This window comes from Gadus morhua, chromosome 20, assembly GCF_902167405.1.
Source record: "Gadus morhua chromosome 20, gadMor3.0, whole genome shotgun sequence".
NCBI classification, from domain to species: Eukaryota; Metazoa; Chordata; class Actinopteri; order Gadiformes; family Gadidae; genus Gadus; species Gadus morhua.
In genome coordinates, this window is record NC_044067.1 from 13,670,986 (window position 1) to 13,696,385 (window position 25,400).

At 46.3% G+C, this 25,400-nt stretch overlaps 2 protein-coding genes across 13 annotated transcripts in view; both read left to right on the forward strand.

Annotated features, from left to right (window-relative positions):
• Window positions 1-3,774, forward strand: part of dgkh (diacylglycerol kinase, eta) — a 55,541-nt gene extending 51,767 nt beyond the window's left edge. For all 9 annotated transcript variants that reach the window (XM_030343619.1, XM_030343613.1, XM_030343618.1 and 6 more), the window contains one exon: window positions 1-3,774. This exon is cut by the window's left edge and continues 403 nt beyond it. The gene's annotated coding sequence lies outside the window, so the exon portion shown is untranslated.
• A 1,241-nt stretch (window positions 3,775-5,015) lies between these two features.
• On the forward strand, window positions 5,016-24,660 carry akap11 (A kinase (PRKA) anchor protein 11). 4 transcript variants are annotated; one of them, XM_030343607.1, is made up of 12 exons: window positions 5,016-5,387; window positions 7,352-7,457; window positions 8,181-8,291; window positions 8,397-8,450; window positions 8,985-9,116; window positions 10,087-10,351; window positions 10,830-15,156; window positions 15,635-15,775; window positions 17,533-17,619; window positions 19,088-19,134; window positions 20,470-20,672; window positions 21,700-24,660. In XM_030343607.1, exons 2-12 carry the CDS (start codon window positions 7,395-7,397, stop codon window positions 21,886-21,888), a joined length of 5,619 nt encoding a protein of 1,872 aa, XP_030199467.1. In that variant the 5' UTR covers window positions 5,016-5,387; window positions 7,352-7,394; the 3' UTR covers window positions 21,889-24,660. The 4 variants fall into 4 exon arrangements, with proteins under 4 accessions (XP_030199467.1, XP_030199469.1, XP_030199470.1 ...); XM_030343609.1 differs by having other exon boundaries at window positions 17,536-17,619; XM_030343608.1 differs by lacking the exon at window positions 5,016-5,387 and adding an exon at window positions 5,687-5,822.
• Window positions 24,661-25,400: the final 740 nt, after the last annotated feature.

The window sequence follows — 25,400 nt, forward strand, 5'->3', positions numbered from 1 at the left end:
TGGGGGAGAGAGATGCCTCACAACGTCTTTGGTCTTATAAGAAATACATATTAAAAAGCCATTTCTCACACCTTTCCACTCATGGCACACACACAAGACATCACGGCCCTCAGGTTGCTGAGCGGTGGGCCGGTTACAGGCGGCCATGTCGGAGTAGCAAAACCAAGGACTTCCAGGAGCGATGGCCCGCGGGACGCAGTGCAGAGCTGGTTTCAGTTCCCACTGTCAGCACTTTGTTGGTCGGCGGAACCATTGTAAACGACTGAAAGTAGCACGATGGAAATGGCTTCATGGGAACCAACACATGTCTAGAATTCAAAAACGCAGCGAAGGCTCCCTCTCTGTTCGAACACAGGTCATTGCATAAGCGTGTTTTAAATCGGTGAGCGTGTTTTTACATTGCAGGTATGGTCTGCTTATTTCAGCCATTCAGAACAGGCCATCGCAATGACCAGGGATGACGCCGTCTCTGGGGTTTGAGCTCAGTGTTTGGTTACCGTGGTTGGGATGTTGTTGCATGACATGCTTACTCAACTATAGATATGTTTATTTGCATGATTAGTGTTTTTTTTTTTTTATCATGTGTGTGTGCGTGCGTGCGTGTGTGCGTGTGTGTACAATAATAACACTTGAACAAGTTTTTTATGACTTAAGTATTACGATGCCATTTGTTACTACTGAAAGCATCTTTTTTTTGGTCTAAAAGAAATCAAGCTTTTTTCTAGTTTTTCTTTTGTTTTGTTTTCATTATTTATTTCATTTGCATGATAAATTGGTGTCAAAGTGACTTGTCCAAGTGCCAATATTTTCCAATTCTAGTGTAAAAACGTGCTTTATCCGTAGAAATCATAAGAACGCATCGAGGAGGTATGAATATGAATATGAATAGGACTTTTAGCTGTAGATTGAACACACTCTCCGTTGATGTGAAAGCCTGTACCAAAGTGAATGTCATGGGAGGCTAGCGGTGTAGAAAACCACTCTGAGGCACGGAGAAGGCCACCATGGGGGCTCTGTCAAGCTCATAGGGCTCATGGGCGATCGTGACGAGAAAGGACGGAGTGGACGTTCAGAATTATTTGGATGGCTATCATCAATCTGAAAGCCAGCCATTATATAGCATAGGGACTTCATTGTGTTAATACTGTAAAGGCACTTTTTCAAATTGCCTCGCATATTGTGCAAGTGCAAAACCCTCATATCAGTTATAACAGTTCAACGTTTGACTTTTCCCATTTTGTTTTGTATTTTTACCGTAGCAATTTCAACTCCAGTATTTGGATAACACTATTTGGAAGGAGGAAGGGAGTCAAGTGTTGGTTTTGAATATAGAGCAGTTGACTTGCAGCATAACTCAGCTTTCTTTGGTTCTGTTTTTGATTCTTTGAATTACTAGCAAGATGTTAATAGAAGTTTTCTTGATATGTCTGTAAGATTGAAAGCATTACAGGGTATATTTGTATATGTGATGAAAAAAGTATGTATATATATCTATATATAGATATAGATATACATATATATATATGCACTGTACGGACAGTTTACTGGTGTATGCAAACACTGTTTGTAAGTGTTGTAGTTGAATGCCTTTGTAGAGGGCGGACAATGAATGCATGGTCAGCAGCATTCATGTTGGATCGTGTACCTAGCACCATGGCATCATTTTGTGGATTATTAATTCAGTTTTAATCTTTTGTACATGACAATGCTGTTGTATTCTAATGGCGGTGCAATATATAGCTCTGTTGTTTTTTTTGATACAGACTCTGCAGCTTTCTAACATGGCAGCCCTCCATGGTCTCATGGTTTAGAATGAACCCCCATAGACAGACACTCCGAGATTCTTCCAGAAGTTCATTAGATTGTAGTCTCGTTCCTCTGTGCTTCCAAGGTGATTCTCCTTCGTAGGACCATGTCCATGAATAACTAGAACAGGCAGACATGACTGTTGTGCTATAATTTCACCATGTATCACAATGCAATTGCTTGCATGTGTGTGTGTGTGTGTGTGTGTGTGTGTGTGTGTGTGTGTGTGTGTGTGTGTGTGTGTGTGTGTGTGTGTGTGTGTGTGTGTGTGTGTGTGTGTGTGTGCGTGCGGGCGTGCGTGCGTGCGTGCGTGCGTGCGTGTGTGTGTACACGTGCATACTATGCATGCTTCTTCATTACCAGTGGCATCCCCCATATCTATCAGCAATTGTAAAGCGTATCATTGCCATCAGTCTGAATCTCCCCTTTTTTCATTTATTTTGAAATGATTGGTCCACATTACATTCGTAATCTTGTTTTATTTTTCAACCGGTCCCCCCCAGAGCAATATCATTCCCACTTGCATTTTAATATCAAATACTGGTTTTGCCCTACAGTGCTTCCTGCATAATGATATCACGTTAGAGTAAACTAGAAGAGGATTTGGATAAGGGGTTCCTTTCCATAATGGTTCCCTGAAATGTAGCAAAAGGCAGCTTAACCATACAATATATAATCAAGTCAGACTTTGATTTGGCAGATTAAGCTGCAGCATTATGCTAGATCATCCACTAGAGGGAGCCATATCACTCTGATGCGTTCCCAAATCGCTCCCTCTCTTTCGCTCTTACTGCATCATTAGTAATGCTGTTGCAGACAATCACTTGCATCGGGGCTAATAAATATATAGATAGTAGCTGTGTTGCAGACTCAAGTCAAACTTTAACACTCCAATCACTACACGCCTGACTCTAATGCCTTTCATTTACTAGTTCAGCAAGTGTCTTTTTTTTCATCACACAAACCCTAAACGTATGGACATATGTACTATGCCTTGGACTCGCATTCAGAAAATGCAAAGGATATATGTATCAGTAATTAGAGGATAGGAATAGGTTCATGCCTCTCCTAATCATATTCCAGAAGTCTGGATTAAAGTGCACTTTAGTCCAGTTGTAGGGTCTAGAGTGTAGGGTCTAAAAGTCACTGAGGCCTTGTTTTGTCAGTGCTTTAAACAGAGTTAGTAGTATGAATCAAACTGCCTTGTTTCTTCAGTGCTCAATAACCATATTTTATGCATTTTATTCTTCATCTCCATGGCCACTCATTTGGGTATGAATGTGTATTTCATCTTGATGTATGGGTCGGAGTCCCCTTGCTCTGTTGTGTATGCTTGTGATGTTTCAAATGTCCAGCCAGATTATATTAACCCTACTTGTTCTGACTCAGACTACAGGCAGGAGGGAGTTGGGTTGTTCAATACATAGTGGACATGCCCACCTTCTCCCTTACTGAGTTTTCCAGTGGTCTGTAAATAAATGCTGCAAACTGCCTGGTTTTCATAATCCAAAAAAACAAAACAAGAAAAATGTTGGGGGGGGAATGTGTGTTTCATTTGTTTACATTAGTTTACTATGGCACAGTTTTAATTTCTTAAAATTTCTATAGGTATAAACAATATTTGAATATTTGCATATTTATTGCCTAAGGTTATATGATATGATGTGTATTGTGTTTTCACATTTGGAATATAATGTTACAGTTGTCACCTATATTAATATCTGGATGACTTTGGTAAAGTAAGTAAGTAGTTGGTAATTTTTATGACTACTAAGTGACTGTTTTCTGTGCCTTTTTATGGTTAGAATGCATGGTTAACTATTTATTACAATTTGAAGTCACTGAGATGTGTATTTTTGTATTCTGAATAAATAAATGGTCCAGCTTTGTTGTACATTTTTTGTGGTGACTTAAAAAAGGCCACCTGTTCATATATTCCTTCTTCAATAAAACTGAATTAATACACAATGGGGTTTGCTTACTTGCATTGAATCATTTTGTTCTCTATGTTTATAATTATTTGTTTGTTTTGGTTCACCTATTTGGCATTTTAAGCAAAAATAAAAATAAAGTTTATAACAAAATGTATAATTAACTATCTAATCTTTAAAAAAGGAAATTAATCGGATATTTCACCTCTTATAACAAAGGTTAGTATTGATGATAACTAATCATTGAAATAGTGATATTGATGATTTTAATCTTCACTATATGCATGCAAGTCATCAATGCTAAGTGGTCAAAAGGTAAGTGTCCATTAGCTTAAGAAAATATACAAAACAATTTAGTTAATTGACAGAATTGCCCACACTTAATAAACTTTACTTTTACTAGTGGTATATTATTTTTATAATTAATCCACTGATTGTTATTTATAAAATGAGCCTACATTACTTATTGTGAAATGATGTGACTCTGAACTGCACACCATATATGATGCCTCCATGCCTTTAGAAATAGCCACATCCTCTCTTTTGCTCTGTCCAACAAAATACTTACGTTTGCTCCCCCCCTATACCCCCCACTTCAGTCAAGGTACCTTTTCTTGAAATATTTTTTTGCAGTTGCTAAACTGATTTTCTCCTAATTTTCAGTCATTTCCATAATAAAACTATATAATATAACTTAATTATGTCATTATAAATAAGCAAGAGAAATAAGTGGTTACAAGAAACCTTGCTACCAAAACATCCCCTATAAAGATTTAGCTTTATGATATAAAATGACAAATTAGGTATCATTAAATGTATATGTAACCATAAGTTAACTCACTGTAGGTTTAAAAACAAATAGGTTTCGGTGCAATGTGTGTTGAGCAAAATCAGGAAGTGGGCACTTTTGAATTAATTATAAAGCCAAGCCATCTTTGCCGTGAGCAATAATGACAGTTGCCCAAAATACTTATATTTTAAGTTGAATTGGTAAGGTCAGTGATAAAGCGTTAATAGTGAATAATTGTCTTTTTTTGCAAGTCTAAAAACAGCTTTATTAAGGAGTAAAGTTGACTTGTAAACTCGTAAATATGTTTATTAATTGAGTGGATTACTTATTATATACATTATACAATTACATTGCATTATATAATTGCAGTTCGACTGCTCTGTGCTCTACAGTTTCTTCTGAGAGTGATTAGCTGTGCCTGAAATCGGATTGTTTTCATGCTTGGAAAAGGGGAAACGGTCAGTGATGGGAAATCTGATCCTCTTTTGGGAGTCGAACGAATCGGCACATCCTCAATATAACTGTATAAAAAAAAAATATAGCTGATATATTAATTTGTGATGGCTCGTTCAAAATCGAGACTAGTTGTCATTGAAGTTTAAACAAAGCATAACTTTTCTAGATCAAACAAATATCTCACATTTTATTTATTTTGTTAGCGAACTAAACACAAATACCCCTATAAGTAATACAGCTATCTCGGCGTTGGAAAATTTTGATGTTAACAAACTACATTCAAAATGCAGTTTTAATCCTCAACCACGGGCCAGAGTCGTTCAAAACAAACAGATCGTACAGTACACGGACCGCCCATCAGCAAGGATGCCTATCGCCATAATGCTGGAGCCCAACAGTGAACGGTGAGTTAAAACCATTCTCCATACATCCCATATCAAATGTCCAACAGATATAAACCAATGGTTTGTCGGTTGAATACAATCTGTATTTCAACACCAACGTATCTTATTGATAGCTGTTCGGGTGACATCACAGGCCGATCCAAACGAGGCCTGGCTTCTGCTGCCAAACAAATGATTGACAGCTTATCAACTACCACCGCATTATATATTTCACAACAATTATTGATTGGAATCCCATCTTTTTCCCTTTTCGCTACCATGATTATTGTGTGGAGTTAAAACAGGAAGTGGATATTGTCGTTCTGCAGTAGCTAGCTTGCCAGCAACTAATCCATTCATGTAGGGCTACATTGTAATGGTGAGGGGTTTTGAATCATCTGGAGAGAACCTACGTCAGGATCCATGGCTGGTTTACTATCCTAGACGCCTTCAATGGTACCTACCCATCGTCGTAGCATTTGTTGTTCATAACCAGTTGGATCAGACAACGTTGACATCGATATCAAGTCTGACCAAAACATGGCGTTTACAAATACGTCTCGCAGTCAGGATTCTTGGTAAACATCTTCCCTGCAGAGAGCGTTAACGTTACCATGTTATGTTATTGTGTGGATGTGCTAAATGTTCACGCTAAGGCTTCATAACACTGCAGTTATATAAGCAGTGTGTCACTGCTGAGAACGATGTCATTGTTTATGTCCTGATGAACACAATATTTGCTCTTGCTCTCAATAGGCCTATATGTTGTATACATATTGCTGGCTAATGTTTCGGGGCCAATGTATCTTGTGATAGATACTGCTGGCTCTGTTCTGCGAGTACTCACAGAGGCAATCCGACATGGGATTCCTGCAGAGCAGTTTTAAAATGAACCTTCCCCCCAACCTGAACTTCTTACAGTATAGCTTGCAATTCTTTAAAATGTGTTGATTGGTATTAAACAAAGAATATTTGAACAGTGTTCTTGCAAGCATTGTAGAAAAGTGAGGCTACATTGAGAAAAAAAAGAGATTGCTAGAGCTTCGGGGGTAAACAAAAAACACCACAAGCTGCAAAAAGTACATTTTCAGAGAATTGTTGTTATTCCCCATGGTCTTGGTCACAGCAATAATAGACGTCATTGTGACTTCTTTCCCTATGACCGAGCCGGGATGCACTGCATAGTTGAGGTTAGCAGCAGTGGTCCTGTTGTTTTTGAACAGACTACCGAAACACCCGTGAGAAGTCCAGTGGTCCTGGATCATACAGTTGCATATACTTTATTTATTTTTTCCTCCATAATCGTGTTTCTCAGGGGGTAGGGTTGGCTGATCAATTGGAGCTCAAGACCTTTTCTAAACTCAATTTGGCCCATACCTCAAAGGATGAAGCTTGGATGTCTTGGGGAGGGAGGGGTGAAAAAGAGCAACTCCCTCCAAGCAAGGACAGAGTCAATATTTTTCCATCCCTGTCATGCTTACTAAGTGTGTTTTCCCCCGAGCTCTGGTCCCGAGCATACACCTCTGTTATCTCACCATGCTTTTTGATCATGGATGCACTCTGGCTTGTTGAAGGGATTTCAAAGGGAGAAGGTCTGCGCAATGTTGACCACGCCAGCACGACAAGTCCAGACATACTGTAGCTGTTTTGATGTTGATCTCCGGGGCCTCAAGAACCCTTTTATTTTTGTAGGATGGTAATGAAGGCATTATATAATTTTGCATATATCTGAGCAATAACAACAAATTTCCTTTAATGCTCGTCGCTGAAAATATTTTTTGGTAACATTCGTCACATGAGTCTGCATGACTGTCTGTTTGTTTGATATTCTTGCCTGCAGTAATACATTCTATTGCATTAGTCATCTCATGCTAGAGTCACACACACTCAGCCCATAGTCACAGGGTTATCACACTCTCTATCCGTTCTCTCGCTCCCTTTCTCCCCGCCAACCCCTCCCTCCTTCTATACCCTCCTCTGTGCAGGTGAGTGGCCCAGCCAGGTAGCCACGACCAGCCCTCCGTTGCCATGGACGCCTGTGCCCGCATTCGAGGGGTGCCGCTGAGGACCAGAGCGTCCATTCGAAAAGAGGTCTGTCAACTGAAGTTATCTGGAGTACATTTCTTGAGATAGCGTCCTTCTACAGATGGCATTCTAATGTGTTGTTAATATGATGGCATTACATAACCTTTTATTGTCAATGTAGAAAGTAGGCATTTTAGAAACTATGTGTGTCACTTATCTTTCTACATGTAATGGAAAAACTTGCTATTGTTGCTTTTTTTTTAACCCTGAATTCTAATTGGCCATCAAGTGTTGATTGAGGTTATGTTGGTCTATTCAGATAAGAAGGCACTTGCATTAGTTTTGTATTAATTCAACCTTTATTCTTTACTAGCCGGCTGTGAGGGGGGTATCTGCGATTTATCAGTTGCATGTGTTCTCGGATATTAAACAAACTTATGGAATTTATTGATGATTATGGGAAATTTGTCATTTGGATTTAGCCTTTATATCAATCAAAAATTCTCATAAATATTACAAAAGGTAATTACATTTTCCCTGCTCTGATCAAAGAGCATGCTGTTCACCCACTGACAAAACACGCTGTAGATTTAGCACTTAGGAGGCATTTATTTTATTAGAGTGTGGCAGTCTGGGTTTAGGTAAATAAAGCGGCATTGGTAACGATTAAGGTATGCAAATCAAGGTCTCCGGTCATGTTAGGATTGGAGACCTTGGTTGGTGTTGGCACTGCACCCGCTTTGGGTGAAATCAATAGTTTCAAATGTATTATTGTGGTCTGTGGTGCAGACGGTGCGCGACAGCGGGGGACAGTGTGTGAAGAGCCTTCTGAGGACCAAGAAAGAGCTGTGTCGTGTGAGTGTGGAGCTGCAGAGAGGAGACGCACTCAGGTTAACCGAGGTTCGTGTCCCACACTTATGGCAAGGAAAAAAAACAATGTTTTTTTGATGCAGAGTGAGGAATCCTAGACACCTAGCACTAATGTCATTTGACACTTCTTTTCAGATCAATTTTGTGTGTCTTCCTGGTCTCTCTGAAGGGAAGGATGCCTCTCCACAGGTGAGTTGGTGTAGCTGGATATTAACCACCAAGGCAGATTTTCCATTGAACTGGAGAGAGACGATACCAAACTCACACGCTACACTACAGTATTCATGTGGTAAACACTCACAAAAAATACAACAATTGTCACCTCATATATTTGAACAAGATGCAATTAGGCGTGGCTTTCATTTCGTATTAATAATGAGAATAAATAAATTAGTTACTGAAAAGAGATTATGTTTCATAAGATCTGTAATCCAGAAATAACTGGAGAGCGAAGGGTAATGGGAGGAAATTCACTTGGAGGGAAATGCACGCTACATAAATGTATCCACGTAGCATCCTTCATTTAATACAACATTAGGGGATGCCGAACACACATACTCTGGCATATTTTGCACTGTTTAAAACGGTCAGAAAGGCTGTGTTATATCTTATATGTATCGTGCGGCCTGATGCATTTGGATGACGCTGATTCAGATGATGTACAGTGGCGAGCAGTGATCAGAGTCCACTGCATTTTCCACAACATCCTCTCTGGCTCCCCAGGCTCTGTCCTCTCTGCCCGTGGAGCTGTGTGACCTGCTCCGCTCCCTCCACGTCCACAGCCTCCGCAACGACGAGGTGCTGCTGCTCAAGGACTCGCGCCGCCCGGCCCCGGGAAGGGACCCAGCCACTCAGGTAGATGCAGGAGGTGTCTCCGTGCATTACGGAGTGTAGGAGGGTTTCAGTCATTGGATCTGAAGTGCCATGAGAGGAGCATGCTTTGACACCGTATGGGTACTGCTTTCACCAAACATTTGAGAATAACCTTGCAGCGGGGTTGTTATTCTTATTTTAATCGTGAAAAAGCACCACAATGGCGGCTTGGAATGTGAGTTGTTTTTATGTGACATAAGCCTCCTATTTTTAAGCCAAAGGCTGAAACGTGCAGCGTTCATTTTAGGCAACCGTGGAGAAAGAAATGAAAAAAAAAAAACAGTTCCTGGTTGATTATAGAAAAAACGCCTGGGTTGAGGCCATATACCTCACCTCCCATGTGAATCAGTGCAAGATGTATCCCTCTGTTCGCCCTGCATGCTCCCGGACAAACACGGGTGAGAACATAGGCAGAGTTAGTTTCCTTTACCCACAATCGCAGCTGTGTCCTTGCTGCTTGTTTTCCCACACGAGGCCTGTGCCCGATCTGTGTTTTTTTTCTGATGCAGAGCGCCCCCTTTCCCCCCCATCCACCCCCACACACACCCTGAGTATTCTGCATAAGCATCGTGCTACCAGCAGTGTAGACATAACAACAAACCCCCACACTGCCTGATTCCTTCCATCCCCTGCCCTGAGGACGAGAGGCGAGGTAAGGGCTCCCCCATGGGAACCTGTGTATGTTTGTGCGTGTCTTGTCTTTGAAACCCAATCAGACGGCACTCCAGACGACTGCTTCGTAGGGTCCCCACGTTGCCTGGGGAGGGGGAGTCCTTGACAATCTGTCTGGCGGTTAGATACCAAATACCGTCTTGTTTTCTCTTTGTGCTCGGCAGGCCTTAGCCGATTGTCCTCTAGCGGAACGAATAAACCCTCTCACATTGGGTTTCCTCCCTGTCTCTCTCTCTCCCCCCCCCCCCCCCCCCACCCCCTCCTCTTATCCTCTCCTCAGTGCTGGCTCAGGGTGGTGTGCGTGCTGAGGCACAGTCCCAGCTCTGGGCCCTGTCCTCAGGCCATCATCGCCTCCCTCCTGGGCCTGCTGGGGCGCTATGCCGCCGGGATCCGCTACGCCCTGGAGCTGCAGGTCCTCAACAGGGGCTCGTCCGAGTCCCACCAGGCGGAGGAGGACGACACCAACCAGTCCGTCTCGTCCATCGAGGACGACTTTGTGACCGCGCTGGAGCATCTGGAGGAGGAGGACGCCAGAGAGGCCCCCTGTAGGTTTTAGCGGAAGCTCAGCATTTTAATGTGCCTCTCAAATGGGTTTCTTTGTAGGAAAGGGTTAAAGGTGACATGTTATACCACCACCAGGTGTGAGTTTGATTAGCCGTCCACCTAGGTGTATGCTGGATAGATCAGTCTACCAGCCTACCCAGTGGACTGTAGCAAACGTTGCTCATACATCCGTCATACACTTCTGACACGCCCGCTTGTCAGAAGTGGCAGATTTTCAAAAGGGCTTGTGAAGGCTATTCTCACTCGAACCTGGTGGTATAATATGTCACCTTTTAAATCACTACGCTGTCATTACTGTTTGTAGACAATTTCAGTCAAAGAAAGGAACATTTGATCATTATGTGATTTTTATTCATTAAAAATATGTGTCTTGTCAAAAGAGTCTTATTCACTATTCACTAAACAAATGTGTAAATTGTGTCTGCTTTAATTTTCTCCATATTGTATCTGTTTGTGCAGCTGCAGCCGCAGCTCCGTATCACCATGGCACAAAACGTGACGTCGCGTCCCAGACCATCCCGGCCCACAAGAGAAAGAAAGACCTTGCGGGGTCGCGTGTGATCATCGGCTCCTCCGCCAAGCGGCCCGCCTCCAAGCTCCAGTGTGGGCCGGAGGTGTCCATCACGGTGCAGAGACCGTCAGCCCCCGACTCCCAGTGGACCCACTACAACCCGGGGACCCGCCTCCCGGAACCCGCCGCCGCCCACTACAGCGAGTCGGACGATTCCGATGGCTCCAGCCCCAGCCCCATCATCTTCCTGGATGAGGTGGGCTACCAAAAGAGTCTGCTGGCCAAGCTGGACATCCCCCAGGTGCCCGGCGGGCCCAGGGAGCCCGTGGAGGACTCTGACTCGGAAGTCAGCGAGTTCTTCGACAGTTTTGACCAATTCGATGACCTAGACGAGCTGAGCTCCGACAGCTGCACCCTCACCCTGCCTCTGGACCTCGTGAACCCCTCAGACCCGGGCCAGAAAAAGAAGAAGCCGTCCGAGATCAATGTAGGTGGCTCCAAATACGTGTCTCGAGGCTGCTCCACCAAGGGTAGGAACCTGCAGCGCTTTGACCAGCCCCCCCTTCCCGCCAATCTGAAAAAGCCTACACCTCTAAAACCCGGATCACCCTACTCCCCGAACTCTGAAGTGCCCGACTCCCCCCGTCCTGTGCGGACGTCCTGCGAGGAGGGTCCGCTTTTCAGCCCCGTTAGCGCCTCGGCCTTCAGCCCCCTGGGCGACTCCGGAGGTTCACTGGAGTACTTTTGGAAATCAGAGGGAGACGTCTCAGAGCTGCGCAAGCCCCAGGACCTTTGCTCGCTCTACAAGACCTACTCCGACTTCGCCAGCAGTCTGTCGAGGGAGATCCTGGGCTCGGTGTGCGGCTACCAGTCCCCGACGGACATGTCGGACAACAAGAACCTGAGCTGCGTCTGCCACAAGGAGTTCCAGAACCCCGCCGGCCACCTGATGAAGCTCTCCGAGATCCAGGAGGCCGTGACGGTGGACAAGCTGCAGCAGAGGCCTCAGTCCCTGAAGGACGGCATCCAGCGCTTCGCCACAGACCTGGTGGAAATGAGCTTGGGCAGCGCCCTGCGGGACCTCCAGAAGGGCGTGTCCCAGTGCACCACCACGCTCTGCCACCTGGCCGCCAGGCTCACCTCCTCCGTGTTCCAGATGGCCTTCCACGAGATCGGTATGCGCCGCGCCATCGTGCTGAAGGAGCGGGCCATCAGCGGCCTGGCCGGCTTCCTGGTCGGCGAGGCCGTGTCCGGGGCGCTCAAGGAGTTCCTGACGGTCAAAAAGCAGATCTTCAACAGCACGGTGTCCCAGTTTGCTGCAGACCTGGCCGAGGAACTGGTGTTTGAGGGCATCATGGAGGTGTGTCAGTTCTCCCACCCCTCGACCCCGCTCACCCCTAGTGACTGGTCCTTCGGCCAAGGGAGAGGCGAGGCAGAGGAGGAGGACGATGACGACGAAGGAGAGGAGGTGGTGTGCTCCTATGCTTCAGACCTGTCGGAGTCGGTCATACAGGAGGCTTTCATACAACTCTCCCAGGCTGACGTGGCCTTCACGAGCCAGGCAGCCATCAGTGTTTCTCTGGACAACGTCTGCTACGTCAGCTCCGACGACACCAGCACACACACCTGCAGTACCGTCACCGGTTCGCAGGTGTGCCACGCCGACCCGGCCGCCGACGGGACCCCCGGCCCGTCAGGGGAGGACGGGGTGTGCACGGTGAAGAAAGCGCTGTTTACAGTGTCGGGCATGGCCAGCTGCATTTCTGTGCCACAGGCAGGCCAAGCCCTTTCCCTCCCCACGCCCTCCGAAGAGACGTGTCAGTATAAGTCAGCCCTGGCCCCCACGTCACAGACCAGCCCCAAGAGGACAGTTGTGACGACAGCCTCTTCAGACACCACCGCCGCCACGCAGACTGAGAACTACCCTCAAGGACCCCACTCCGGTCCCCGGGGAGACGCCTCCGAAGGGAAGTCCCCTTTCCACCACTTCTCTGGCAACATGGTGGACATGATCGTCAGCGAGGCATGTGAGCTTATGACCGCTACCAAGATGAAAAAGAGTTTTGGTGACTGCGCAGAGTTTTTCACCAAGAATATAGGGAGCAGGAGAGGCTCCTCTTCTAGGCCTGGTTCGGTCAGCGACGATCTTCCTGACTCACCGCTGGTGCAGAGAGCTGGCCAGGAGAGCTTCACATACGACGGCAAGGACTGTGGGGCTGTGAATCAAAGCGGTCCCCCTGAACAGACGTCAGGAACACACATTGAGCCGTCTCAGCCAAAATGTGCAAGCAGAGGTAGTGGGGAGTGTATCCCTGGTAGTAGTGGTGGGACAGGGGAGATGCTTCCTGTGACCATGGACTCTTTAGATTTGCCCGGAGCCAGGACAGGAGTCCAGAGGAAGACCTCCATCCCCAGGGAGGAGTCCACCCCAAGCTGCGTTCAGAAGACCACACGGACACCCGGAACCCCTCCTTCTAGCCCCCAGCAGCCCACCGAGGTGTCGAAGGAGAAACAGATCAGGCAGTTCTCCAAGAAATTAAAAGGCAAGCTGGCCAAGGAGTTCTCCCCAGCGACCCCACCACCTACCCCCCGCTGCCTACCGGAGCCCGGTCCTGGGCCGGCAGACCCTAGCCCCGAGGCAGACAAGGCCGACTTTATGGTGAATCTGATGCGGTCGCTGTCGGAGGAGGCTGAGGGCCACGGACAGGAGGAAGAGGACGAGGAGGAAGAGCAAGAGGAACACGGAGAAGGCGGGCCTTGCGCCGTCCACCGAGGCTCGGCGATCGGAGGCACCTCAAGGGCGACTGCTCGCAGGATGTCCAACAAGGAGGCCTTCCGCTATGCCGAACGGCTTGCCTGTCACATTGTATCCATGGCGACGGAGATGGACACCCTGATTGGGGCTGAGAAGCTGGAGAAGGAGAAGGAGAAAGAGGAGGATGGGTCAGGGAGCCCAGAGGGAGTTGCGAGGAGGGACAGCGTGGCTCAGTTCTCGGAGGAGACCCTCAACTCACTGTGGGTTTACGCCGGCGAGGTGGCGGGGGAAGTCATCAGTGACGTGAAGCGGTTGGTCAACCCAGGTCCGCAGTGTCCCCATCACAGCGCCCTGCGCAGAAGTAGCCTGGACAGGCCAGTCCCTGAGTGTCACCACCATCACCATCATCCAATGGCTTCCAGCCCCCAGTATCCCATCTCCACCGCCACCTCCAGCCCAGGCTTGTCCTCCCAGTACCCCAGCTGCGAGAGCGTGACTGACGAGTATGCCGGCTACCTCATCAGGGTGCTGAAGAAGGAGGGAGGCAGCAGGGAACTCGTGCTGGACCAGTACGCCAGCCGCTTGGCCTACCGCTCCATCAAGCAAGGCCTGACCCACGCCGCCCGCAAGATGAAGAAGAAGTCTTCCAGCGCTCGTCGACTCCACTCGTCCAGGTCCCTACCGGAGGATTGGAAGGCAGCCGGGGATGAGGCGTGCCAGACAAGGGTCGGACAGAGCAGCGTGTGCACTTGCCCCCAGGACTCTGAGGAACAGCGTCAGCGGGAGTACGCCGACTTGGTCCACTTTTCGGAGTCGTTGGCGTACAGCATCACCTGCGACGTGACGCGGAAGCTGTGCCTGCCGCCCGCGCTCCTGCCCAAGTCTCTGACAGACTCCTGTATCTACAGAAGCCCCAAACTGGAGGACATGGCCGAGAATCTGATCAGAGACGCCTTCTCCTGCCCCCTGCTGGCCGAGGAAGATAAGGGCGGGCAATACCACAGCACCAGCAGCCTGAGTGATGGGGGCTACGGCGCCGGGGTCATGCAGGTCATAGAGCACTATGCCAGGAAGATAGTGGAGGACACCCTGGAGATGGGTCTTTCTGCGGCCGGCCACTTGGGCCAGGAGAACCTGAGGCCCCCGGCTCACGACAGACACGCCTACGCGGACAGGCTGTCGGAGGGAGCCTGCCCCCACTGCACCAGGCCCAGGGCGCACCACCTCCACCACTGTCGGCACCCGGGCCCCAGGGTGAGGCCCAAGCGGGGCCAGGAGTGCGAGGGCGGAGCGGAACACCTCCTGGAGATCCCCAAGATCCAGATCGACCTGGACCTCCGCGTGGCATTCGCCGAGGAGATGGTCTCCGTCGCCATGGAGACGGCCAAGCGGGAGCTGAGCAACACCAGCCTCAACGCCGACAGCGGCATCGGCCACGACGGGGCCAGCTACGCTGAGAGCCTGACGGCTGAGATCATGACGTCGGCGCTGTCCAACCTCTGTCAGGCGGCAAACCCCAGGTACGTACGCACGCACTCCCACGTACCCAACGCACTCGGGCTGAGTCACATCCTCAGGGTACTTGAGATGCGGTCAGGGAGAAATCACCCGGCCGTGAGAGGTACCTCACCACAGCATCGCCCCATTGAGTAATCTCAAAAAGTCTGAACCACAACAGATGGCTCTCCCCCAGTCTTACAAGTGTCCGACTAATACACCTAATACTGTATTTCCCCCAGATGACTTGCTATTTGTCACTCTGCCCTGTTTAGTTTTTTTTTTTAATATATAGTAGGTTGCGCAACAAGTTTTTAGTGTATGCTTTTATGGTTCTCGCCCTAACATCAACTTTTATTTAGTCTGTAATTGTGTGTGTGTGTGTGTGTGTGTGTGTGTGTGTGTGTGTGTGTGTGTGTGTGTGTGTGTGTGTGTGTGTGTGTGTGTGTGTGTGTGTGTGTGTGTGTGTGTGTGTGTGTGTGTGTGTGTGTGTGTGTGTAGCTCCCCAGGAAGGGATGCCACTGAGTCGACGATGCCCCAGCAGCTCAGCGTGGGCGATGACAGCCTGGGCAGCTGGTCCAACCTGAGCTTTGAGGACGAGCACCCCGACGAGAACAGCAGCTTCCTTCACCTCAGTGACAGGTAAGGGGCGCTGCAGCCAACCCCACCGCCCCGTCACTGAACCCCTTCACCCTGTCCCCTCACAAGACGTCTGGAGAACAACATGTGCTTAATGGGCCTTCCTGGTTGGAAATTTGGCACTAAACCATAGCTAAACCACGATCCTAAACCATGATCCTAAACCAAAACAGCTCCTCAATTAAGATTTACAAACATATACCGGATATCATCAGGTTGCATTTTTTATTTTATTTTTATTTTACTCCTGCAAGGAACACTAACATTATCATCATTAATGAATATAATTTTTCTTTGCTGTCTAAAATTTCGCCCTTTTGTTGAAAAGATTATCACATTTTAAAAATCATTTGCCTTAATGCTCTAAACTGCTGCTTTGAGTTAAGATCTGGGAGGCTGGATTATGTTTTGTATATCTGAAATGCTCATAGTTTGTTCTGAGGTGTAATAATGTCTGATGTAATAATGGTGTAATAATATCTGAGCCTTACAGTAAGACATTGAAAGACATTGAAGTAAGACATTGAATAATAAAAGGAAGCCATATTTCCTCAGTTTGGCCTCAGCATGTTTTTCATGAATCCCACTTCTTCCTCGAGGAACCATGAAATCCATTTCTCCAAAATTGTGCAAATTGTGAATTACATACATAGGTTTGGTACTGTGCATGTTAAATATATCAGATTCTCCTAAATTGCAGGGGTGAGTAGCATTTGAATGTTACAGGACAGCAAGAGCGAGAGAGAGCGAGACAGTCTTAAATTGGGAAACCCGAGGAGACACAGTTTCATTCGTCGCTGTGACAATAGCATTGTCATCGGTAATCTTTAATCTTTAACTTAATCAAAAGGAGCTGTTGAGGTTCTTGTCTATACAAAGGCGAAGCCTGTCATCGTTGCAGCTTTATTCCCGACACCGACGGCGCAGGGACATTCTTGTTTTGGCCACCACAGCCAAATGAAGGGTAAAAAAATATTGTCTAAAGGTGTGTCCGTGAGCATTATCCTCGCCCCTGGCGCTGTTTCCCCGAGAACAAAGTCCAGCACATGTAATTCATTAGCTCCTCTTCGAGAAACCCCACTGTGCAACTCACATCCACCCCAGCAGATAAACAGAGCAGCGGGGGAAAGATCATGGCTCAAGGGGTTTACGTACGCAATAAAGCCCCTGATTGACTTATGACGAGCTGTCATACCCAATCGCCTCAAACAAAGCCCTTCGGAGGAAGCTGTGTCTAAGGCAGAGGCCAACTGATGGAATTATTTTATAAATTTTTTTACTCCTCCCTGTATCCTCCCTTACACAATAGGCCGCGTTTCTGCCAACAAGCGACATCACCGACTAATTATACAAACGGTGTGTGTGGTTGTGCGTGCGTTGCCGGCACAGACCGTCCGGCTTGGAGCGCCCAAGATTGTCAGGATTATTGTCGTGAAGTCAACAATGTAATGATCTCATACTACTTTTGCCTAGGGATCATATCTTCATTAGGCATCTGTGCAATCAGCGATAGGAACAACACGCGTCACTTTTTGGAGGAAACTTTTCTTTGATATTGGTTTTTTAATAGTTGGAGACATGTTGGACTTTGTCATACTTCGACGCTACAATGAATATGTTTTGGCAGATAATGGTTTTGGACATGTATACACAAGTGCCCTTGAGGACAACTGTCTGCATAGTTAGGTGTTGATTCATCTTAGTGTGGGCACTGTATGCGGCTTTGTTGAGGAATGCCCCTGCTTTCCTTGTCTCCCCAGCAGCAATGGGAACAGCAGTAGCTGGAGCAGCCTTGGCCTGGAGGGGGAGGTGTGTGAGGACCACCTGTCCTTCTCCCCCTCGGACAGGTCGGTCACCACAGCTAGCTAGCGCATCTATGCCACGCTATGCTTATGTACGCTCCTCTGCGCTATGCTCACCTGATATCAAAATACTCAACACACATGAGGCTTGCACGCCTAGAGCGGGACAAATTGTGCAAATAAATCTGGACCATATACCACTAATCTGACCAGCTTATATTATGACTTTAAAGTGCCTAGTTTGTCCCTCACTAGAGGCTCCAAGGTATCTGCATGACCACACCCGTTTTGTGTGTGTTGGCTGTGTGTATCTGTGGGAATGCATGTGGGAACCTGCATGTTTGTGCACGTTGCCTGGTACAAAGTCAATTGATTTGCTTCCTTGCATGGCTGACTTTTTTTTACAGTTGCTGCTTGGCCATGTAGTGGATTCCTGCCCCATAGTTTGCTGTACAGTGCATTGGATTGAATTTGAGTGTCCAAATTCAAACTGTACATTGTATGAGCAATATAGTGCCGCTGTGTAAGTAGTTTACTTTCAATGTGAAGACTCAAGTGACGTCAAAACAGTTATTTGTTGATTATTCCTGTCGTGCGACATCTGACAATGATTATGAGTTCCAAGTGTCCAAATTTCCATTCAGTCCGCACCCTAAAGAGTTCTGGAATGATGAAATTAGCAATTGACTGTTTTCCCATGCCAGTCTCCTCTTCAGTTACTCGCGCTCAAAACCAGACATACCAAGACATATAAAATTGATTGAAGCTTCCATCTGGAAAGGAAATGCTATCCACACATTTGGCAGAGAGTGGATATCTATAGCCATGGGCTATGTAAGAAACACTTCTGATTTATATCATCCTAACGGGAGAGAATAACTACCTGTTGGCCCCACGATTAATAAATCACAATCACAAAACCAAATGACTCGTTAACATTAAAGCCTATGTTTCAAGCGCAACCTTGCAAAGAAAGCAGCAGTAAGCAATAAAATGCAATGCATCAACTAATCAGTTCTATGCCCTTCAGAATTTAAAAACACATAAAAACCTTTGCTTTGAACTCATGCAGAGAGTTCAATGTGGAAGGAGCCACAAGCTTAAAAACTTTTTTTCGCCAAGCCTTTCCCAACATATGAAACGGTTCGATACGTCGGCGAACAATAAATCTCAACTTTAATTAATTGTCGACTTGTCTGTTGTGAGTCATAAATGTACAATGTTATCGACAACCGGAACCCACTTTCTCTCCACTTTCTCTCCTATCTCTTCTAAAGGCCTCTTATCACGATTGCTTTGAAATGCGCCGTGATCATGTGATCCTGATGACTATGGCATGCTGTTGTCTTTATGGCCGTCTGCACTAGGTCTTGGGGATCTGTCTGCATTAGCCTCCCCGCACCGCGTTGCAGTGTCCCGTAGCCTTTAGCCTCCACCCCTCCGCCCCTCCACCCCTCCACCCCTCCACCCCTCCCTCTGCTGTCTAACCCGTGTGGTATTTGTCACCCTGCAGTGAATGTCCCGAGGAGCAGGAGACCGACGTCAAGGAGGAATCTAGTGGTAAGGATGTAAACGGCTGCATGTCTGCCAACGAAATACATACCACACTTTGCATCGTATATAATCACACGTAGAAGATGAAGTATTCAGACGGATCAATTGCCTTTCCCTCTCCTAATTTGAGTAGTTACTTTATTTTTGGTGTAGCAGTTTGAACTTTTCTGTTGCGGCTTCGTCTGCCCGTCTATCTATCACTGTCTGTGAAGGTCGGGGATTTTTACCACCCCCGCGTTAAGCCACACTGCTGCTCATTCATCCACTCCCTCTCGTGTGTGTGTGTGTGTGTGTGTGTGTGTGTGTGTGTGTGTGTGTGTGTGTGTGTGTGTGTGTGTGTGTGTGTGTGTGTGTGTGTGTGTGTGTGTGTGTGTGTGTGTGTGTGTGTGTGTGTGTGTGTGTTGCCCCAGTGAGGTGCAGGCATGGTTTAAGGCGTGGGAACCCACAGCAGGACTAAGGAGCATTATACTCCATAATGTACTGCATGTTACCCAAGGGGTGGCTGTCCGTCAATCGTGTGTGGTTTAAAGAAAAATAAGGAACAGTTCAAGTACAATAAAGTGTAGCGCAAAAAAAACATCTCAGAGGATATTGTTGTATTCACTCATAAAATGCCTTTATTATGGGGTTGTGAGTCCCGTCCACATAATTTCATTGCAGACAAACTGTTGTTCTCTTGTAATGTAACAAACTCGATGATCTATTACTAGTGGCGGTTGACTACAAAATATTTTTGAAAGAAAAAAATCAAATGATTTATTCGGTGGGAATTGCAGCCTGGCAGCCCGGTTGTGCCTCGAGGGCCTCTGCTTGCGTGTCTCATTGTTCCTTGAATGACTCAGTCCCCGTTCACACTTCCTTTTAGCTATGCTCTATGAAAACTTTCACCCTATGCAGGAACTTGTTTATCAGTTCTCATGACGTCTGTTACAAACTACAGTGTTGCATAAAAGGAGAATCCCTGCTTTTGGGACGTTTGCACTTCCTCAATGTGCGAAACGCATTGAATAGACCCTGTCGCTCTCATTTGGGTGGCCTGGCTTGACCACGCGAGAGAACAGTGATTGGTCACCTTCTTACCTACATAGACACGATTGGAAACAGTACCAAACCATTAAATCTGCATGCAAGGAACAGAAGGATTTCATCAGACTGTCAATATGTGAGATTGCAATGGATTTCACTGACCACCATTTTCTGATGTAGAAAACCCTTTCTAACACAATGAATTGTAAAATTACAGACTTTTTTTATCCATCACTTTAAACTATATTTGAAAACACTTGTTGACCACAAGTCGTCAAGCTCGTAAAGTGTGTGTGCGTTTGTGTGTATTCACAGGGACAGTGTGCGTGGACAGGCCTCAGCCGCCGGCCCCCAAGGCCCTGCTGGTGCTGGTGAACTCTGAGGTCATGGAACCGGGACATGAGCCCCAGGGGGCCGTGATCCTGGACCCCCAGGTGAGGTGCATGCTCCAGTGGGCTGCAGCCTCCATGGCCGAGTTGCCCCAGGTGCAGCTGGGCACGGAGAGAGAGATCCAGCAGGTGAGTGGGGCTGTCTGTAGAAAGAGTGTGTGACTGCATTGGCAAGAATCTGACTTTAGATTACTCCTCTTCTGCTTTATATTTGTTTCGACTAATCATTGCTGGAAGCGCGTGATTGGCTATTAACAGCAAACACAAACCCGGCCAGCACTGGTAAACAGTAGAAAAGTGTCAGGGTTTCGAATGATCACCCTGTACACTGGCCACTGTAGAGATACGCGTTGTGTGCTTGTGAGTACGGATGCATCAATTCTCCTTTTTTTGCAGACAAGTACAAGTCCTTACATTTGGGTACGTATGTACAAGGCAGTACAAGGCAGTACAAGGCAGTACAAGGCAGTACAAGGCAGTACAAGGCAGATTGGAACTTTCACACAGTGTTTTGGGGAGAGTGGCAAATCATAGGATTTTGCCCCTTTTTCTCTAAATGTAGAAAGTTATTTCAGTATTCACGAGTACATTATGAATACGAGTACATATACCGTATTGTGTCTGAGTGCTGGTATCGGGCATACTTCAACTGAGGAATCGGTTTCTGTTCAGAAGAATATAAACAAGGTGTCACTCCAGTTTTTCGGATATTGGCTAACGAGCGCTGTGTCTGCTGTCTCTGCTTTTAGGACTGGTAGTCGTAGGACTAGTAGGACTGGTTGATCTGAGATGAGTTACTGTGTGATCTAACAATATCTCTGCTAATCCCTCTCCCACACACAATGTATTCCCCGTGGTGTATCGGTGCAGAAATGCACAAACGTATGAAAAAAACTGAAATGAAAATATATACAATATTATATTTTTGAAATCCCCAAATTTATAAAATACATTAATTGCTAAGGTCAACGGGGGGTGGTTGCAGACCCTTCGTGTTTTAAACTACGTTGTGTATATTTCATTTTTATACATCTTTATCTAAGTATGTTCCTTGTAAATCTTGCACGGACTAAGGGCCATTAGTTAGGCCAAGACATCCTCCGTAGACACATCCTGAGGGAGGCTCCTGACCGTCCTCTGGTTGGGCCCCCCACAGCTCCAGGCGGTGGTCCAGCGGCTCCGGGAGCGGGAGTGCCGGGTGGGGGACCTGCTGCAGGCCCTGCTGCGCTACTGTGAAGAGGTCCAGGCCCGGAGCCAGTTGCCGGCGCCCTCCCACCCCAGGGAGACGCCCTCTCTGCCCCACCACGGCACGCCGCTCTTCCAGTGGCTCCTGGAGCACTTTTAGCCTCTCCCTCTCCTTCTCTCCCTCCTTTCCGTTCCCTTATCTTTACCCCTCTCCCGGTGACACCTGCTCTGTGTATGCGGAATCGCGCTGCTGCCTATTGGCCTCCACTGCTGTATTACTCCCCTACCCAACGCCTGTCCATGTGAACCGAGACCCCCCTCTCTCTAGTGTCTCCTATAAGGCTTCATACCAGCCGGCCGTCACTAGATGGCGCCAGGCAGATGGCACGAAGAAATCTGCTCATAGCTGTGTGTAAGTGTGTGTGTGTGCGTGTGTGTTAGAGAGAGAGGGTAATTTGCACTGTACCGTGACCAGCAGTAATTCCTTTTTCCTTCCTCCCAATTAGTCGTTAGAGCTCTGTTTATTCTTGGTATTAGCCTCCGTCGTTCTGATTTAGTGACTGACCTCGGAAACAGCCGAAACCTTGTGTTCTTGCTAATCTTCCTTTACTGCTACAGAAAGAAAGCGGAGGAGAGAAGCCCAGCCCTAGTCGAGACAATGTGTTCTGTGTTAGGGAATCCCCACTCGGGTGGATGATGTCAAAGCCGGAGTTCACCTCTGTGGTGGCGTTTCCACATGCTAAAGACACCGACCTCACACACGCATGTGCGCACACACACACACACACACCGCACCACCACACCCTTCATCATTTGTACTGCCCGAAGTCATTCAAGTTGCTTAATATTACTACCTTTTTTCTCCTCGAGCATATTGTATTTCAAGACTCTAAAGTGATTGCTTGTCAGTCATGGTGTATTCCGTTTCTGGCCCTGTTGCACTGAGGCTCAGTAAATATGTGGTATCGAAACACTTGGATTATTCACACCTGTCAAATAAGGGGTATATATATATATATATATATATATATAGATATAGATATAGATATTACTGTTTACCCCTCATATCGCAGATCACTTCTTCCCATCAGTATTAGTGTGCAAAATAGAGGTCTAACCTCTGCTCAAAACACAATCAATAGTGATTATCAGGAAGTTATCAAGGATTTCAAGGCATTGTATTTTTTGAGCCTGGAAAACCTCCCAACCTTTCGTTTTTGCACAAATAAACGTAAGGAAATAACCTGTACTTCTTTACCTGACGTATGGCCAGTTGAAGTTGAACTGCTGCTCGGTGATGCAAGCAGCCATGGATTGTAGTGGCGGAGTCTCTAGCCGTATGAAGCCGGGACAGTGACTGTCATCGTGTGTGTGTGTGTGTGTGTGTGTGTGTGTGTGTGTGTGTGTGTGTGTGTGTGTGTGTGCGTGCGCATCGGTGTCGAGCCTGGGGCCACCGTGGATGGTGTTGAGGAGAACAGGGCGGAGGGATCTACTGACGTAGATGACATTAATCACAGGTTACCCAAGCAAGACCTCCGAAACCATCAGTACCATCACACATAACCAAACAGTCGCCAGTCGCCCGTTCACCACCACCACCACCACCACCCACACGCACACGTCAGTGTGTGTGTTATTCAATATTCCTGGCTATCGCCACTTCTATTGAACACACACGCCCATGTTACTCATCAGAGGAATGCTAAACACGCACACAGGCTCTGATTTGCTGATGTTTGCATCAGTACTGCTTCCTCAATGATTAACAGACAAAAGGGGAAGGAGACTCAGCTCCGGGCTCTCCCTGCCTCTCCATCTCCACCCCCCCTCTCTCTCTCTCCACCACCTCCGTCCCCTCCCTCACCCTCTTCCATCTCGTTCCTCCGCCATCTCCCTCTGCCATCTCCCTTTCCCTCTCTCCCTCCATCTCCCTCTCCAGAGGTAGAAGATGATCATGGTGATCATCTTCCCCTTGAGTTCCTCCTCATCGTTGTGGATCGCGTCCCAATCTGCATGGCTGAGTCTCTGAAATCGGACTCCTTCTTTGGGCTGAATATCGTTCTATAAATGTACCTGGCTATCGTGTTGATCCGTGGCTCGCCAAAACGTGCAATTGTTCGCAACAGTTATTCCTGTATCATGAATTAAAATGCTATACATATATATCTATATAATTATATACAGTATATATCGATATAGATAAATATTACACACACACAGAGCACAGGTGGGCTTCTAACGACCATCCAGTTTATACCTGAAGACAGTGTTGTTAAAAAAAGAAAATTGGAGGGGTTTTGAGAATTTAAATGCACACCGCCGTGTTTCTTGGTTTACATTCTAAACATTTCAAACAAAGTATACAAAAGAACTACGAATGTATTGAGAGTGAAAGCCTGCTTTGGTCTAAAGGGCCTTTCCTTTAGACCAGGGGGGGCGGGGATGAGACTTCTCCATGACGTACCTGCTGAACCTTCCCCCCACCCCCCTGCCCCTGGTTATATTTCTTTCTTAAACGTAGTACTTCAACGTTCTTCTCTTTCCAGGTGACCTATAAACTCTATCGTGTGTTGTTAAACAAACGTGATAACATCAATGCATGTTCCTGCAGAGAAAAACGATGGTGGTTGTAGTAAAAAAGTAGTCTTGTATCTAATATTTTGTTCTGTTGGCTCCAGCGTTCATTTGGTTCCTATCTCTATAAATGCACACAGGCAGCCCTCACTTTCTTCTGTTTCCTGCTTCCTTGTAACATTTTGCCAAATAAGATATTTAATAATTTATGTAAGTTGTATAATGTTAAGTAAACTTCTTGTTCCTCTAGTGGCAATGCTGAATAATTGACACATGCTTAGCTTGATATCAAAGCACTAAATATGTCATTGTTAAAGCGATGTGGGACAATAAAGCTTTTACATGTGGTCTGAAGAAACTTCTGTTGGCTTTTCAATCATTTACATTTTTACATTTACATTTAGGGCAATTTCAGACGTTTTTATCCAAAGCCACTAACAATAAGTACATTAGTCAGAAATAAGTACATTTGTCAGAATCTGTTGATTTCCTGGTGCAACCACACACAAAGTATATTCGTTTTTTCATTCCCATTTATTTAAAAAGAAGAATTCTTAAAGGTGAAATATATATATAGGATTAAGTGGCTTTTAATGGTCATTCCCAATTCCGTACGAGAATGGCCTGTACTGGCCTGTAAGGTGAGTGAAGGTACTAAAACAAATATGTTATATAAGTGAAGAGGTTTCTTAATAGCTCAATTTATTAGTGTCAACTTTAGCTTACAAGTAATATATTGATTGTTAAAATATAAGAAATAGGTCCTTGACTCGTTCTGGGCTACTATAGAAAAATGGCAGTAAGACAAGATGGCTCATGGAAGAGGACCCACCCACTATATAGGTCAATTACTGGGATAACATTGCAGGCACTGTTAGTGACTCTACACACAATTCTACAAGCTGCATCTCTAAAGCAATATTAGCTGAACCGAAAATAAATCCAAAAAGCACCTTTTAGAGAATGCATTTTAATGTAAAGCCAGGCACTAGGGTGGCACAATGGTTAGGATTGCTGCCTCACAGCAAGAGGTTCCTGGCTTTGGCGGGGCACTTTCTGTGTGGGATTTGCATGATTCCTCCCACACCACCAAAAACA